Source organism: Schizosaccharomyces osmophilus, chromosome 1 (assembly GCF_027921745.1).
Source record: "Schizosaccharomyces osmophilus chromosome 1, complete sequence".
In the NCBI taxonomy this organism is placed as follows: Eukaryota; Fungi; Ascomycota; class Schizosaccharomycetes; order Schizosaccharomycetales; family Schizosaccharomycetaceae; genus Schizosaccharomyces; species Schizosaccharomyces osmophilus.
The window spans coordinates 3,490,776-3,507,714 of record NC_079238.1 but is presented as its reverse complement, the minus strand read 5'-3'; the positions used below and the strand labels follow the sequence as shown (position 1 = coordinate 3,507,714).

General features: G+C 39.3%; 8 protein-coding genes across 8 annotated transcripts; 3 read left to right on the top strand and 5 right to left on the bottom strand.

Moving 5' to 3' along the window:
- Positions 1 to 46: 46 nt before the first annotated feature.
- Positions 47 to 526, top strand: tim18 (TIM22 inner membrane protein import complex and succinate dehydrogenase (SDH) anchor subunit Tim18; the record flags this gene model as incomplete). The annotated part of the gene is made up of 1 exon (XM_056180396.1): positions 47 to 526. The coding sequence occupies one exon, from the start codon at positions 47 to 49 to the stop codon at positions 524 to 526; it is 480 nt and encodes a 159-aa protein (XP_056035529.1).
- Positions 527 to 1,805: 1,279 nt separating this feature from the next.
- Positions 1,806 to 4,523, top strand: ccc2 (Golgi copper transporting ATPase Ccc2; the record flags this gene model as incomplete). Its single annotated transcript, XM_056180395.1, has 1 exon — positions 1,806 to 4,523. The coding sequence occupies one exon, from the start codon at positions 1,806 to 1,808 to the stop codon at positions 4,521 to 4,523; it is 2,718 nt and encodes a 905-aa protein (XP_056035811.1).
- Positions 4,524 to 4,808: 285 nt separating this feature from the next.
- his7 (phosphoribosyl-AMP cyclohydrolase/phosphoribosyl- ATP pyrophosphohydrolase His7) lies at positions 4,809 to 6,059 on the bottom strand (the record flags this gene model as incomplete). Its single annotated transcript, XM_056180394.1, has 1 exon — positions 4,809 to 6,059. One exon carries the CDS (start codon positions 6,057 to 6,059, stop codon positions 4,809 to 4,811), a length of 1,251 nt encoding a protein of 416 aa, XP_056036824.1.
- Positions 6,060 to 6,326: 267 nt separating this feature from the next.
- On the bottom strand, positions 6,327 to 7,532 carry gid2 (GID complex ubiquitin-protein ligase E3 subunit Gid2/Rmd5; the record flags this gene model as incomplete). Its single annotated transcript, XM_056180393.1, has 1 exon — positions 6,327 to 7,532. The coding sequence occupies one exon, from the start codon at positions 7,530 to 7,532 to the stop codon at positions 6,327 to 6,329; it is 1,206 nt and encodes a 401-aa protein (XP_056036823.1).
- Positions 7,533 to 8,744: 1,212 nt separating this feature from the next.
- On the bottom strand, positions 8,745 to 9,083 carry SOMG_01599 (DUF3128 family, c22orf39-like protein; the record flags this gene model as incomplete). The annotated part of the gene is made up of 1 exon (XM_056180392.1): positions 8,745 to 9,083. One exon carries the CDS (start codon positions 9,081 to 9,083, stop codon positions 8,745 to 8,747), a length of 339 nt encoding a protein of 112 aa, XP_056035654.1.
- A 266-nt stretch (positions 9,084 to 9,349) lies between these two features.
- lys3 (saccharopine dehydrogenase Lys3) lies at positions 9,350 to 10,456 on the top strand (the record flags this gene model as incomplete). The annotated part of the gene is made up of 1 exon (XM_056180391.1): positions 9,350 to 10,456. The coding sequence occupies one exon, from the start codon at positions 9,350 to 9,352 to the stop codon at positions 10,454 to 10,456; it is 1,107 nt and encodes a 368-aa protein (XP_056035653.1).
- A 653-nt stretch (positions 10,457 to 11,109) lies between these two features.
- On the bottom strand, positions 11,110 to 12,108 carry psr1 (RNA polymerase II CTD small phosphatase Psr1; the record flags this gene model as incomplete). Its single annotated transcript, XM_056180390.1, has 1 exon — positions 11,110 to 12,108. One exon carries the CDS (start codon positions 12,106 to 12,108, stop codon positions 11,110 to 11,112), a length of 999 nt encoding a protein of 332 aa, XP_056035652.1.
- Positions 12,109 to 13,195: 1,087 nt separating this feature from the next.
- Positions 13,196 to 16,423, bottom strand: pom1 (DYRK family cell polarity protein kinase Pom1; the record flags this gene model as incomplete). Its single annotated transcript, XM_056180389.1, has 1 exon — positions 13,196 to 16,423. The coding sequence occupies one exon, from the start codon at positions 16,421 to 16,423 to the stop codon at positions 13,196 to 13,198; it is 3,228 nt and encodes a 1,075-aa protein (XP_056035651.1).
- Positions 16,424 to 16,939: the final 516 nt, after the last annotated feature.

Below are 16,939 nucleotides of genomic sequence, written 5' to 3'. Positions count from 1 at the left end.
TGCCTATACTGTACCAGGTGTCTTTTACCATTTTGGAAGTTGAAATATGTTGCAGACACGTCTTGGATTTGGTGCTCTTCGTCAAAGCTCTGTTCTCTTTGCTGCAAGACCCTTTACTTCTAGTTCCGTCCGACAAATCTTCCCTCCTCCTCCTCAATCCATCAAAGGTACCGTCAACGATGCTACTGTATTTCCCCCTCCTAGTAAGTTTCACGGAAGCTACCATTGGAATTTTGAACGTATCGTCGCAATTGGCATGGTCCCTCAAGTCGTGATGCCACTTTTCGCTGGTACATCTCATCCCATTTTGGATGCTGCCCTTGCTTGCACTATGATTACGCATGCTCATTTGGGATTTGAATCATGTGTTATTGACTATTTCCCTAAGCGCAGATTCCGTCGAATTGGCCCTCTCGTGCACTGGATTCTTCGTGGCTTCACAGTCCTCACTTTTATTGGCGTTTATGAATTCAACACAAACGATATCGGCTTGACAGAGGGCATTAAGAAGCTTTGGAAGGCATGATCTATATAGCTTTTTTTCGTTCTCATGTGCCCTTCTTGGTAAATTCCTCCCATAGGAGTCCTGATTTGCCTTATATCTAGTATAATAATCAAAGGTTTCTCAATTTCCCCCCTCAATGAAAAGTTTTACGTTTCTCAACCATTTTTTTTTCTGATTGTCTAAAATGTCAATTCTCACCTTGTCGCTCTTCTCTTTTGATTTTGATTTTCTTTGCACATACAAGTGGTTTGCATGTTTCCCTCCATTTAAATCGTTTCCTGATGTACATTCAGCTTTCAAACACGCTTTCGACTTTTCTTCTACTGCAACATATAGATTTTCTGCCAACCTCGCTTCTTCTGTCTATCTATGTTTTTCCCTTTAATAACACACTGCTGGTCCATTTCTTCGTTTACGATTGTTTCTTAAACGACATCATTCCTATTTCTGTTTTGCTCATTCATTTTTTCTTTACAGCAACTTCCTGCATTATTGTAATACTTGATTCTGAATTTGATCGTATCGATTCCTATACGAGATACGCCAGCCCAACGACCTTTTTATAAAGAAACAAGAACCGCAATTCAGAAATGAAAACTTTTGATTGAGACCACTGGGATTGACTAAGCGATTGAAATTTGTAGATACATAGAAAATTCAAATTAAATGTATCAATCCATCTCTCTATTTTTTTCCTATTCAAATTAATGTATAAGTTTCGTTCGTATCTATAGATGACTTCTCGGGTAAGAGTATTTTAACTTCTTCACCGCATTTATCTGATCCTCGTACAGCTACACCTTGAAATCAAAACTCTTCCAATTTTCAGTTTTTTTTCCCACTTTTCTCTCCTTTTCTTGTTTATTTTTTAAAAGCGCTTGCGATTTGTCTATCCTTTTTCCCAGACAATTCACCGGCCTGGTCGCTCGTTCGTTCATTCGGGTTGGAGAACCACGGGAGACGTTTTCTTTGCACAACTTTGAGTAAGCGTTTGCTAAAGCAATTATAACTCTTGCTCTTTCTCATTCTTCTTGTTCATACGTTTTCCTAGGAGCATCCATTACTTTTTGGTTGAAATCTTTCCTTCTCCTAGACAATACAGTTTATTTTGTTCATTCTTTCATAGTCTGTTGTTGGATTCTATTTATTGACCCGTCTTTCTTTTACTTTTAAGCTTCTGACAGCTTTGCTTTTCGGAGTAAGCTTTTATTTTTCTTTCGGTTCATCTGAATTCTTTCTCTACGTTCTTATACCACACTGTTAATCTGAATTCATTTGCAACGACTAGTTAACTCTAATTATGGTTACTACAATTCTCAACGTGCAAGGTATGACTTGCACTAGCTGCGTTGCTTCGATTCAAGCAATGTTGAAATCCGTCGAGGGTATGCAGCAATTTACTGTGTCATTGTTGTTGGAACGAGCCGTTGCTGTCTACGATATGAGCACAATTTCTCCCGAAGACATCAAAGAGAGAATCGAAGACTGTGGGTTTGACGCTTCAATCATCTCTACGTCGGAAGGGGAACATGGAGAGACTGCTTTGTATTATCTTTTATCTCCGCTAAATCAGGAATTGCTAGAAAAGGTCCAAAGCCAAGTGAACGACATACAGGGTGTTTTGTGTGTCCGTCAACAAACCCAGCCGGATGCTGTCATTCACGTCAGTTACGATTCCGAAATTACTGGCCCTAGAACGATTTTGAAAGAATTACAATCTATGGATGTCACATGCACGTACAAATCCGTAGATTCCATGTCCTCCAGGCTTCACTCATTTCAGCGGTTGGATCAAGCAAAGGTGTGGAGGTCTCGCTTTATTGTGTGTATTATTTTCTCTTCTTTTGTTATGTTGCTTCCTAAAGTTTTCGATTCTTGTGAAAGTATGCGTAACGTCTTCCTTGTGCCTCATTTATTTGGCATCTGTGCTTCTGACTTGGTTACTCTATTGCTATCTATTCCAGTACAATTCGGTGTCGGAAGAGTGTATTATAAAACCGCATTCCGTTCGTTAAAACGCGGTACTGCAAACATGGATGTTTTAGTTTGCTTGGGCTCTACTACGGCTTTCTTAGCTAGCGTTTATTTTATGCTACTGTATAAAGCTCACCATTCTGATTCGTATAGAACAGCTCCCATCTTTTTTGATACCTCCGACATGCTTCTGTCTTTTGTAACCCTGGGAAGATACCTGGAAAGTAAAGCAAAAGGCTCTACATCTGCTGCTCTCTCCCAGCTTCTTAATCTTGCCCCTTCAAATACGACTATTATTGAAGATGATGAACAGATTGACGTAGAAACTGATTTGGTACAGCCCGGTGATACAGTTTTGATTCGACCAGGTGATCGCATTTCTGTCGATGGTATAATTATTGAAGGATCCTCGTATATAGATGAGAGTTCTGTTTCAGGTGAACCTGTGCCTCTTTATAAAAAAAAGGATGACTCGGTTCTAAGCGGTACTGTAAACGGAAATGGTCGTATACTTCTCAAAGCTTCAAAGTCCCCTCGCGAATCGCAATTAGCGGTCATCGTGGATTTGGTTCAGAAGGCTCAAACATCCAAGGCGCCTATCCAGGAGTTCGCGGATAAGGTTGCCGGTATATTTATTCCTATAATCATAAGTTTGGGGCTGTCGACGTTTGTGTTTTGGTACCTATTCGTCAGTTTTTCAACCACATATCCTCCAATTTTTAATGATAGCATCGGAAAATTTTCCGTTTGTTTGAAGTTAACTATTAGTGTAATTGTAGTAGCTTGTCCTTGTGCATTGGGCTTAAGCACACCCACTGCAGTTATGGTTGGAACTGGCGTTGGCGCTTTAAATGGAATAATCGTAAAAGGGGGTGATATTTTAGAAGCGTTGAACAAAGTTGATACCGTAGTGTTTGACAAAACGGGAACTCTCACCCGTGGTGAATTAACAGTTAACCAAATGGAAGTTGTTGAGGAAAATTCAAGGAAATTAAATATTTCTGTCGATAAGATTTGGGGATTAGTATATACGGCGGAACTTGCTAGTGAGCATCCCATCGGCAAAGCGATTACTGAAAAAATTCGAAGTCTTAAAAATACTTATCCAATGGAACTGAAATCTTTTGTTGCAATCCCGGGCCAAGGAGCCAAGGCAGAAGTTTTATATGAAGATCGTCTTTTCACTTTATTACTGGGCAATTCACTGCTGTTAAAAGAAAACCAGATTCATACTCCCCTTGAAGTTGAGCATAAAGTGGGTTTTGCATCTAACGATGGATTAACATGTGTTCAAATTTCTATTGATAATGAATTTATGGGCTTTTTGGGATGTATGGATGAATTGCGCCCGGATGCCGTGCGCTGCGTGTCAGCATTAAAAATGATGAAGAAGAACGTAATTTTACTTACTGGTGATCAGCTTCCTACCGCTCGAAGAGTTGCCTATGATGTTGGTATTTTGGCCTCAGACGTTTATGCAGAGGCAGTTCCAACCACGAAAACAGCTATTGTTCAACAGAAGAAGGATGAAGGACATTGCGTAGCAATGGTAGGAGATGGTATTAATGATTCTCCTTCGTTGGCTCTAGCTGATGTCGGTATCGCGCCTAGCAGTGGATCTGGAATTGCTTTGGAGAGCGCCGATGTTGTTCTTGTTCGCAAAGGCATTTTAATTGACGTTGCTGTTGCATTTGATCTTGCTAAAGTGATTGTTAGAAGAATACGTTATAATTTAGTATGGGCATGCACTTACAATCTTTGCATGATTCCTATAGCTATGGGCTTTCTTTTACCGTGGAATGTATATTTAAATCCAATGTGGGCAAGTGCAGCAATGATGTTTTCTAGCCTTAGTGTAACGCTTAGCAGTCTACTGCTGAAGAGATGGAAAAGGCCTGCACAATATAATTCTATTGATGAGACATCCGATTTTGAAAAGGACTCTTTTAAGCAAAAGCTTCGAAAGTTATGGGTTTCTTTACGCAGTAAATTAAAATGGGGTTCTACGCAAAATAGTTATCAGCGGGTTGACAACCAAGTATAATTATGCGAACTTTTACTCTTCTGGACTGTAAGCAAGCCTTTACCGTTCTGTTTGAATGTTTTATTTAAGAACAATTAATATGAATTATTTTGTTACTTTTTTGGTTAATTATGGAAAGACTAATTTTATAGAAATTCAACGTAAAAAGGAAATAAGATTGTGTTGTAATATCATGCGGTTGAATATATGCAATTGACTAAAGGACATTAAGATAGCGGTCTATTTGCTTGTTTTTTTTTCTGCTTTTTTTTTTCATACCAAGTGAAAACGTAATCTCAATAAAAATCATGAGGACTCAGTATTGGCAACTCCTCCCTTGTCTTTCAACTTTTCCTCCCAAGCCTTTTTGGCATCACCTTTTCTTCTAGTGACTTTACGATGCTTTAAGTCCAAATGGCGGCTAATGTCTTCTAAAGTAACACCAGAGCCGACGCAACGAGTTATGGCAAAGTAAAGTAAATCAGCCATCTCCCATGTAACTTCATCTTTGGTCTTGGCATCACAAAGTTCTTCAGCTTCTTCCATAATTTTAGCGCGCAAAAGTTTTGGATCAGAAAAGAGACGAGCGGTATAAGAGCCCTCGGGAGCATTCTCTTTTCTATCTGTCAAAACGGATTCCAACTGAGGCAAACCAGAAGCATGGCCAAAACAGTGCAAAGTATCGAGGTGACAGAATCCTTTTCCGGTTTGATGGACGATGAAACGCAAGCAGTCTCCATCACAGTCCAAATCAATGCGCAACAATTTTTGAACAGCACCAGAAGTTGCTCCTTTGTACCACAAGCCACGCTTACGGGATTGGTAAACACCAGTACCTGTCTTCAAAGACTCGGCGACGCTTTCTTTGCTCGAGTAAACGAGACCAAGAGCAACACCAAGCTCATTTACAACCAAAGTGGAATACAAGCCATCCTTTCGATCGGTCTTGGCGTCAATCATAACCATATCAGAAAGATGCAATTTGTCTGGTTCAGCTTCGCTGTTAACGGTGAGATACTCACTGGTGACAACTGGAACGACGGAATGCAAAGAGATAGAGGCTAACGTCTCCACAGAAGGTTTAACAGGGAATTCTAAGTAAAGCATGCGGTTTCCACCAGCCGGTAAGACCGACTTACGGATCAGCTTACTAGCTTTTTCAAAAAACTCGGGAGGATAGTCTTGCGTTTTCGCAATCCATTGAAAAGAGCCAGCAAATTTACAAAGCTCTTCAATCTTTTTTATGTCGGTGGTGTTTGTCTTAAAAATGAGACGACTAGGAGAAATATCAGACAGTTCTTGCAAAACTTCTTCATCTACCAAAATAGCCAGAGCACCGGCGTTCAATATCTTAACGCATTCTTCAATGGACAATCCGGTTGTCGTATCGACGATCAAATCGACGGACTCTGAAATCTTTTTTACCTTTTCTAAAGATTTTTCAAAGTGTTCAGGGAACACCCGAGTTTCCAAACAACCCACGTATTGAAGCCACTCTAGGGTCTTGAATCCATTACCTTCAAATTTCGATAAATCAAAAAATGGTAGTACCGCCATTCTTCCAAAAACAAGAGAAACGTCTAGTTGCGAAAAAAATAGGTTTCCATCAAATTTTGCGAGGGACATACACTTTAAAAATAACGTCACCCGAGTAACAGGCCCGACAAAAGTAACATGAAAATATTCGCGAAAAGGCATAAAATCAATAGATCAAACATGAGATTCAGGTCTGCGAGTCTTTCTTTGTTATTTCTGTTTATAGTTATATCATAATATTAAGTTTTCTTAAGAAAACAAATCGTAGCGATCAAATTAGAGAATTCATTAAAAATAAACCCGAGTAGAGCTTTCAGCATCATTTTCATTTGGACAGTAGGGGCATTTAAAATGTTGAGAGCCATTTCGGGACAGTTGTCGTAGACTTTCTTGGGCAATGACATGGCCGCAAGACATCATCATGGGAGGATTCTCTTCGGTAGCTTGTTCTTTACTGACGGGACACGTAAAAACGCTGTGAAAGTGGTAATTTGTGGGTAAATGAATTTCCACTGGTAATTCATTTTGAGAAGTCCATTCAGTATGCTTTTGCTTCATGATATTGGACACCTTTAATAAAACCGGCAGAGCAATTGAGCCGGCATTTACTACAATATCCACAGGGGAGTCTAGAGACATGCCTAAAGCAGCACAAAATTCACGCACAAAAATTAACTCTAAGTGCTTCCAGTCCAGACGTAAAACTTTTCGATAGTCCTCTGGAATATCATTTGCAAGTTGGTTTATTTCATGTTGTTCGGAACGACCTTTGTGGGATCCATTCATTTTGGAAGAAACGACACTAGCACTTCTAGAACTAAAGAACAAAGCACCGATTAACTTTTGCATCTCTTTCAAGTGCTTGTCTTGGAAGTCCGTCAAATACGTACGACAATAATGGATAGCGGCTAAAACATCTTGTGTCTGAAAATACTCATTCAGTAACTGGTGTCGATGTAAAAGAAACTCCAAATTACTTCCTTTCCTTTCCAAATATCCGCGGCATTGAAGCGCCCAGTCGATTGCAAATTGTAAATCATGCTGACGGATTCCTTGAAGAATTGTGTTGAGAAGTGTAAATGCCTGGACCATGTTGGGCGGCTCCTCGATGCCGGCTTCTTTGCAAAAAGAATGAGCAATTTCAGTCTCTCCCTGACGAAAAAAATGCAAGGCCAATGCAGTGTTTAGCTCATTCTTCTTGTCTTCAAACGAAGAATGTAAGCTGATATCTTCTAGGTTAAAATTGAATTTCCGATCTAAAGCTTTTCCAAATTTATTCATAGAAGAGTTGAATCTTTTTTCCATCTTCTTCATATCATCAAAAACTTGCTCTGTTTTTGTACAAGAACCCGTGAGTTGTTTCGACACATTTCCAGGGTCTCTAATACATGCATCCTTGGTAGCTAATAAAATTGTTTCTAATTCATCCAATTTCTGAAGACATTTGTCTCCAATTGCTGTTTCCTCCACTCGCTGCCACTCGTCGAAGTTCATAGCATTCAATTCGTCGCTTTCGCCTTCAGTTTATTAAAAAGGAAAACAAGCTTTAGCAAACTTATTATGAAAAAAAGGGGATTTCCTTCTTGTTTATCAAGACAATACACACTTTCAATGATGGAAGTTCCTGATACGCGATCCTAGCTGAAGTCCGGTGGTTTGAGAATAATTAAGTAAAAGTAAGTTCTTCCCTTTTATAAGTTCAGAATTCAAATGGTTTAAATCTCTTCTTGACAGTGCAATTGCAACTTGCTAGTTGTGAGTTCCTTCCAAATGAAAGCACGGTATGACCTACAACGTATCCTTTCACCGAATCTCTACCACCATAGCAAATAAAAAATGTTAATAAAAAGTGTGAATTTTTAGCGTCAAGGATCTTTAAAAACGACTAATTCCTCATTCTAATAAGTAAGTAAGAAACTATGGATATGCAAGCGTAAAGCTTCACATCATGGATGGTTAGCCATGGATTCTTGATCATGAGTTTGAGTTTGTTTGTTTAAAAGGAGAAACGGACTTGCACATAGTACTGTGAGGCATTTGCACGCTTCGCAAGATGCATGTCAAGGTGCAGTCCAGTTGTAAAGGGGCTGCTCTGATTTCCCTTTCCTTTCGAACGTTCAAGTCTATATGAAAGTGGAAGTGAAACAAGATGTGCTGAAACAATAACAGAAAATGTTTATTTATCCAACAGTAGCCAAGTCTCAAGAACGCACACTGGAAAATGATGACGAGTTTAATTTACTTACATAACCCAGACATTTTGGTCGGTTGCTGAAATCATTTGATCAATTGCTAATCTTCTCTCTGATTCCTTTTACGCGAGACGAGACATTCTTTGCTTATTTGATTTACCTCAGGTGAAATGTTTGTTTGAATCTTGATCCCATTTAATAGGACACATACACGCACATGATCGGTTAAAATCATGAAATCATTCTTATTATAAGAAGAAATCTTTTCATAGAATCCTTCCTAAATCTTTAGCTCGTATGAATCACCGTTTATCATATTCTTTCTCCTCTTGATCCATGCAACTCTCCACATCAATTTTGACTGTTTAGAAATTGCCTTGGAAGGACACCCAGAGAGACGGATCCAAAGAAATCACGTCTAGACACGAATTGTCCACGCTCTGGTAGTTTACACCTAAACCATATACTAAAACAAGTTGCTTTGAATGCGCATCCCAACGTTTTGTAAAAACAGCTAATCTTTTGGTTGGGTCCGCACGTTCCAAATATCTTCACTGTTTGGTCCTTCTCGTAATTCCACCCATTGATCCAGTCGACGTTGTTGCAACATTTTCTGCTGTTCCTCTGGGCTTTTCGATTTTGTAGACAAACACCACTTAAAGTCTGTGAATGCTCCTTTGCATTTATTGTAATCTCCATACCGGTAATAGTGTCGAATTTGCGAAGTAACTGTCAAACACATTGCCATTTGATCAAAGTAGTATTGTAGACTGCATGGTTCTTCTTGATATCCCGATTTTAAGTACATGGATTCCTTCAATTGCTCATTCTGTACGTCTTTTTTTTCCTCCATTCTTTTAAAACTAAAACATTAAAACAAATGAAAGGTTTTTATGCCTGGAGCGCGTAGCTTCTATAATCCTTCGTGGACCATATAGAGTGCTGGAAGGTAAGCACGGTATCTTGGTGATGGACTTGCATAACAGGAATTTATTTATCAAACTAATTATCTTTCTTCCACCTTGGACAATAAGTTTTTGGTTACAAAAGCTTGAAGTCTCTCATTTCTTGGACGTAAGGCAACAGTAGAAGGAACTTTATTTCTGGTGCTTAATAAGAATGTCTGGCCCTCATATTTGGTTGCGCGCCGAAAGTAAGCCTTTGGAAGAGCGTAGCGCTTTGACGCCTACGACTGCAAAGGAGTTGGCGAATGCTGGCTTCCATGTCACTATTGAGCGCTCCTCTCAGCGTGCTTTCAAGGATTCTGAGTTTGAGCGTGCAGGATTCGAAATGGCTCCTGAAGGATCATGGAGAAACGCACCTAGTAATGCTTATATATTCGGCTTGAAGGAGCTTCCTGAAAATGACGACAGTCCTCTCCATCATACTCATATCCAATTCGCTCATTGCTATAAAAACCAAGAAGGTTGGCGGGAAGTCTTGTCGCGTTTTCCCCAGGGCAACGGTCTCCTATACGATTTGGAGTTTTTGCAAGACGATAGTGGCCGTCGTGTTGCTGCTTTTGGCTACCATGCAGGCTTTGCTGGATCTGCCCTTTCTTATTTGGTCTGGGCTCACCAAATCTTGCATCCCAAGAAGCCTTTTGGTTCTGTCCGTCCATTCCCCAACGAGAAGACTCTTGTTCGTCATGTTGCTCGTCAAGTTCGTCTTGCTCTCCGTAAGAACAATAACCAGTATCCTCGCATCCTGGTTATCGGCGCTCGCGGACGATGTGGTAGCGGTGCTTGCGATTTGGCCATGAAAATTGGTATCCCTGAGAAGGATATCCTTCGTTGGGATATCAATGAGACCAAGAAGGGCGGTCCCTTCCGTGAAATCACTGAATCTGACATTTTTGTAAACTGTATCTACCTCAGTGCCCCCATCCCCAAATTTTGCACCGTTGATTCTCTTAACGTCTCTGGCCGCAAGCTGCGCGTAGTATGCGATGTTAGCTGCGATACTACCAATCCTAACAACCCCATCCCCATCTACAATGTGAACACTTCATTCGATCACCCAACCGTTCCTGTTGATGGAATCGAGGGACCTTTGCCTCTTGAGGTAATCTCCATTGATCATCTTCCCACTTTGCTTCCTAGGGAATCTTCCGAAGCTTTCAGTGAGGCTCTTCTTCCAAGCTTGTTTGCTTTGAAGGACGTAAATAACGCACCCGTCTGGATTAGAGCTAAGAAGCTTTACGAGGAAATGGTAAAGAAACTCTAATTTGGAATACGTTTGATGTTCTCTCTTTTTTGCCTCGTTTTGTTTCAACGAACTTTTTTTTGTTTCATGAAAGCCAAAAGTGCATGCTGAGTTTTGTTGACTAGTTGGATTTTATTTTTTCTATATATAATATCGTTTCTGTGTTGAATAGATAATGAATACTGCGATTAGTGCGTAAGTACATGTCATTATGTAAAAGACGGAAGAAAAAGATTATATTGCACGATCTATACTATACTTCCTGAGTTTCCATGCTATTATGATACATGAATTAAATGAACAAAAACCATCAGGAAATAGGCTTGGGACCTGTCGCATAGCGCATGCCTTCATCTTGTTTGTAAACGTGAAAATAGAAAAGATTAATAATCAAAGTGTGTTTTCATCATCAAGTTGTGTTAAATTGTAAATGTAGGAAGGCAACAAAATCAATTAATGGCCGCAAATCTCGTAAAGGAAAAGATTATGGAATTGATATATATATTACCAATTTGGGTATGGTAAGAGAAGGGATTAAAAAGCTGGGATGTTGCGAGTTAAATTTCACCAAAACAGCTGGAACGATGTCCATATAAGAACTAAAACATCATATTAAGGATGACAAAAAGAAGGATCATAAGAACTTGCAGAGTTTTATAGGAGAATTATTATAATTATAATTGCAAGTTTAGTACCGTGGAAACATCGGGAACCCGAGACAATTGCTCTAAAAAGGGGATTAAATCTAATAACTCCATATCGTGCATGTCATTGAACCAAGAAGAGACAGGAACTGCATGAGAGGGATGAAAGATGTAGCTTGATGGAGAGTTGTCAAGAATAATCGCATCTTCCAAGTTTCTGCCCAGTTGAGAAAGATCTTTAACAAAATTTCCTTCATAGTTACAACAAGCCTCTCGGAAAAGTCTGTGTCGAACAACTTGGGAATTATCTAACATGTCTAAGACGGGATCCGCATATTTGGCAAGAGACGCAGTGAAGACAACGATTTCATAAATTTCGCCCATTCGTTGTAAAAATAAGTCGACTCCCGGTCTTTTCACAACTCTAACATCATGAAATAAGCCGTCAATCTCTATGGAAACAAGATAATCCGCAGCCTCGATGTATTTGAATGATGAATGGACAAGGGTTTCGTCCAAGTCTAAAATGAGGCATTTTTTGCCTTCATCTTCTTTGGCAATTGGAGGCAGGAGATATTGTCCAGGACCATACCGCTTAACTTCGGGCAAAGGAATCTCAGGAGTTGGACTGACTTCAACGGGTTGCTCATGAAAATGAACATGGTTGCTTTCTAAGTCTGCATCTTCAGCAACGTCTCTTTCACTGCCGTTACTGGGACTAAACGCGGATTCTAAAGATACGGAAGTACGCGCAGGAGTGGGAGATTCAAACACATGCACAGGTGCCTGACCAGTCCCATGCGTATGCGTATCCGAATCTGAGCTCTGAATCGTACGGCTTAACCTACGAGGCGTATTGGGGGTAGGCGACTGTGATGGCCTTCTAGAATTGGAAACTGTAGTAACCTTTTCATTATGATCCTCACTTGGTGCGCCTTGAAAACAGCAGCATAAATTTCCAAAAAACTTTCGAAAAAACGATGGTTTTCCCTGTTTTCCGGATTTTGTCGACTGACCTTTCGAGGACATAATACTTAAACAGGATTCACTAGATTTTTTCGTTTATGATAAATAATATATCTTTACTTTAATTGTTATGCCTATGCTTTCGTGCATATGTTTGATTAGGCAAATCGCCGAGAAAGTTATTTCTTATCCAGATTCTTATGACTAGCAGTTAAAGCATTTATTCTCATCGTTCCCACTGTATTTACAGGAATTTCAAGCTAAGTTTTCCCGGTTTTTTTTACAAAAACTTTTTTAATAGTTAGGCGCACGTTAGCAGCGTGCCCTCTAGGTCAAACTAGGATAGCGAAGTGTACGCGCGTCACATTATTTGGTAAATAAACAGTGGAATTGACACAAGACAAATCCGAGTTATCACTTTTGTTTAAATGTATATGAGCTGATGGTTTTGTTTCATGTTAAATGGAATTGATTTCTTGTGAACTGAAATTTTATGGCTTCGGCTGGAAGAGGCCAAGAGGTAAAACATTGTTGAAACTAATTTGATTCATGGCAAAATTATATTCAGACCAGTTTTAGTAATCTCTTCTTATTCCAATTGATAATTCAGTGATTTGGCAATGACAATCATGTCAACGAATTTCATGTATTATTATTGCTATTTAACTCTTCTATAACTTTTTAAAAAAAAAATCCAACATTCGCGAACTTGAGCGCATATTTAATATAAACTGTGTTTTGAACACAAAGAAAATCACGAAAAGTAAATGCACATGTTCGCTGCAACATCGCCAGAGATTAAGAATAGTAGCTTTCATTATTAACGTTATTTTGGAAGATATTGATTAAGTATAAATCGTCTATAGATGCCCTGAGAAGGAAAAAAAATAATAATAGAAAATACATCCACGAACTTGCCAGCCAGGTTAGATATGTAGCGCAATTAGTGATATATATATATATATATATATATACACACACACGTATATATATATGTACAGCCAAATGTAATCAGAAGCTAAAAGAAAAGAAGGACAAGGAAAAAATGTGTGAAACTGATTAGTTGTGAACCATGAAACAAATGAAAACTGATGAAAAATAATTAAATAACAAGATTGAGCCCGATTTCTTACGTTATCCAACGTCTTATTTAGAAATACATATTATCGGAGACCACGGGACTCTTCACCTTTGAAAATGCATCTGGGTCTTTAACCGGTACCCGTAATGTACTCCCGACTTGACCATTTACCCCAAAGGCATGTGAATCGACGTGATCACTAGTCTTTTCATTATTGGGTAGATTGGGCAGCGGCCTTGATGGAGGTGACTCTAGATATGTAGGAGGACTCTTCACTATCTTTTGACGAGCAGGAGCTGTATTCGGTCTGCGATCTTGATTTCCAGTAATAAAATCATGCTGGATTGCCTCAAATGGAGTCATCCGTTCCTCCGGGTCCCATCTGAGGCAGTCAGCTATAAAACTCAAGAAAGATATGTCTTTGCATTCTAATACTTGATGCAAAGATTTTGCAAACGGTCTTCTGCTCACTCCTTTTGAAGAAACAAAGGGTCTAGGCTTTCCAAAAGAATCAAAGAACACTTTTCTTCTTGAACAATTTTCAAGCATGGAACGGTCTGGTGGACCGAAAATCTCCATAATACAGGCTAGTTGCTCTTGTTCATTCTCGCCAGGGAAAATCGGAAAACCCGTATACATCTCAGCAAGAATACACCCAAGACTCCACATGTCTATAGGAGTTCCATAGCCCATCCCTAATATGACCTCCGGTGAACGATAAAATCGAGATTGAATATAGGTATATACAGATTCTCCTTCAAAACAACTACTCCCAAAGTCGATAACTTTGATATGGGACTTAAAAGGATGGCATAGCAAAATATTTTCCGGCTTTAAGTCACAATGAATAACATTTTTCTGCTTCAACAAAGTTAAGCATAATAACAGCTGTTTTGTTATACTCTTAATAACAACAATTGGTAGTCCTTTAAATCCGTTACTTTTAATTAACTCATACAAGTTCACTCCCAGTAATTCGGTAGCAACACACAGATGATCGCGAAAGTAAAAGTGATCACTATACTGAAGCATACAAGCTTCATCCATAGGATCCCATTCACGAATCTTTTGTAAAATTTTTGTTTCAACCAGCGCCTGTATATGAAATCGTTTCTTATTTCGAATAATTTTTAAAGCAACCAGTTTTCCTGTTTGATAATCAATACATCGCAGTACTTGGCCAAAACTTCCTTTGCCAAGGTAGTCAACTACTTCATAACGATAGGCAATATGATCCCCCAAAATAACTCTATAATCACCTCGTTCATCATCAAAGCCATAATTTGTGGACGTTTCGTCAACTAATCTGGATTTATCCACGTTCCTTAGACCAGTGAAGTAGATATTTTCATAAGCTTTTATTTCTTCCTCTTCATACCGAGTAAGAGGTGCAGTATTGATAAGCAAGACATCGGAGCTCTTTACCGGTGTAATTTTACAAGCACGATCAAGCAGGGATTGCATTATTTTGGCTTCATCAAGTAACCGATTTATACGCTTGCTGTTTATCGCTTTCATAGCAAGGTCAGCAAACTTACTGTCTAAAGGTTCCATTAAAGGAGCAGTAGCCGGAGTAGGCTCATTTGTCGGTAAATCATTATTAAGCGAGCTTCGTTTGGGATTATAGGAAACACTTCGTTGCTGATTGCCTTGTTCTTTCGAACCAGAAGTGAAATTCGAAGGTATTTGTGGTACTGGGGGGACATAATCTTCGGAACGATTTCTAGCGTTATACAGTTGGGACTGAGTAGAAGGAAGTCGAGGGACCGGGGGTGGAGGAGGAGAGTAAGAATTAGGAGTGTAAGAGGTATTTGGCTTGTCTTTAGGAGATTTGAACCAACTGATGAGTTGCTGCATTCGACTTTTCGTCCTAGTAGGCGTCTTTTTCCCATCTTTAAGATATTCTTGGGGTATAGAAGGAACCTCGGGAGCTTCTTCATTTTTCGATTTTGCTTTTTTTGCTCGAGACGAGCTTCGTGAAAAACTAAGTCTGCTGAAAAACCCACCTCGAGAGGATCTTCCTTCTTTCCCAGATGACTTTATCTGCTTGCTTTCTGAATTTGGTTGACTGCTTATACTCTTCCCTTTGGGAGAAGGACGACCGGAGCTTTGGCTTTTTCGATGAGAGCTAGTATGTACTTGCCTTGAATTGGGTGTGAGAGCTTCTAGATTTTGAGACGATTTCTCTCCCGAAAACGGACTTTTTGGAGCAGCGTTGCCAGAGGCTATGGAAGTTGGAACATTAGTGGAATTGAGATTAGAGAGTGTATTCAACCTGGTAGGAGGATGTGCATGATCACCGTTTTGATTCGTATTGTGAGCAGGAGCTTGAGAATTGACAGAAAAAGCCGTGTTCAAAGTGGAAGAAGATGGGGGATGCTCATGAAACACTGTATCGATATTTGGAGGGTTATTTTTGTTAGGTAAGGAATTATTACCAGCAGACGGTGTTTGATATCTTCCTAGAGTTTCGTACGACGAAGGTAAATTAGGAACTGGAGGGATTCCAGATTTGCTATAAGAAGGATAGTTACGAGAAGGGTAACCCGTGTTACGCCAAATGCCCGATGTCTTTCTCGGTAATACTGGAGAATGCATTGAGGAAGGATTATTGCCATTCGGAGATGCCATTCCTATATAATTCGGTGTATCCTGTGTAGAACTGGTTCCGTTATTTACTGAACCCCAATCCAATGGCTTCGTAGACTTGTTATAAAAAGAAACAGAAGGAGGCAATCCCTTAGCGTTTGTGATAGAAGTTGCCCTGCGATGGGAGGAAGAGCCAACAGTGGACCCAGTATTATTTGAAGGCGAGTCATGAGGAAGGTTGTTGTTATTTATGCTTAGATTTGATAGACGATGCAAGGAAGATCCAGGGCTATTCTTGGAAAAAGATTCATATTCAGAACTTGTGCGCGGAAAACCATTCGTTTGCAAGGAAGAAGATGCATTTAAAAGATGATTCTGGGATTCCGCGAACATACCAGACGGTTTAGGCCCAGATGGATCGGAATAATTTCCAGATTGGCCCCAGTCAGAAGCTGAATTGCCATTCGCATTTGAAGTATGAGTAGAGGAAGCTGTATCTGTCATAGAACTGCTATAGCTTGATCGTTTTGAGGGTTCCATGCTGCCAGAAAGTGAAGCTGAGTTCTTGTAATCTGAAGCATTCAGCATTTGACTATTAATACCAAACATTTTAGGAACTTTTCGAAAAGACTGATATGTTTCTGAATTTGTTTCTGAATTTTCATTATTATGGGGTACGGTTTTGGTGGACTGGAAGTTGTTCATCATGATGCTGCTTCTCAGAATACCAAACCCCAAAAATAAGGAATTATTTAAGGGTAAGATTGAAACAAATTAATTGTTTCTGTCTCTAAATTCGCTTCAGTTCCTCAATTATGCAGTATTTTGGTTAATCCTTATTCCACTAGTGTGTGGTAAAAATTAATATGGAATGTGTTGCGAACTCAACTACCCGTACGCGCAGCTGTAGTCAGTCCTTTGAGCTTTAGACAAGTATTTGTACCTTCCAAGTGCATATATTAGCATCCTTTTACTATTGAAAGTCAAAATTTTATTATTTATAACAGTTTACGAAATCGATCACCTGTTTACGACACGCAGTCAATTTATTGGCTTCTTTCCAATCGTTCAGCTTTGTAAAATAGAAATATATAATTAAATATCATTCGTCTACTTTAGCACGGATTATTTTTTGATTCAGATACCTGAGTTTTGTTTCTTCGATCCCATCTTCTATTTGATTGTCTAAACCGATTTTTTTTGGGATATTCCATTTACTTTTAA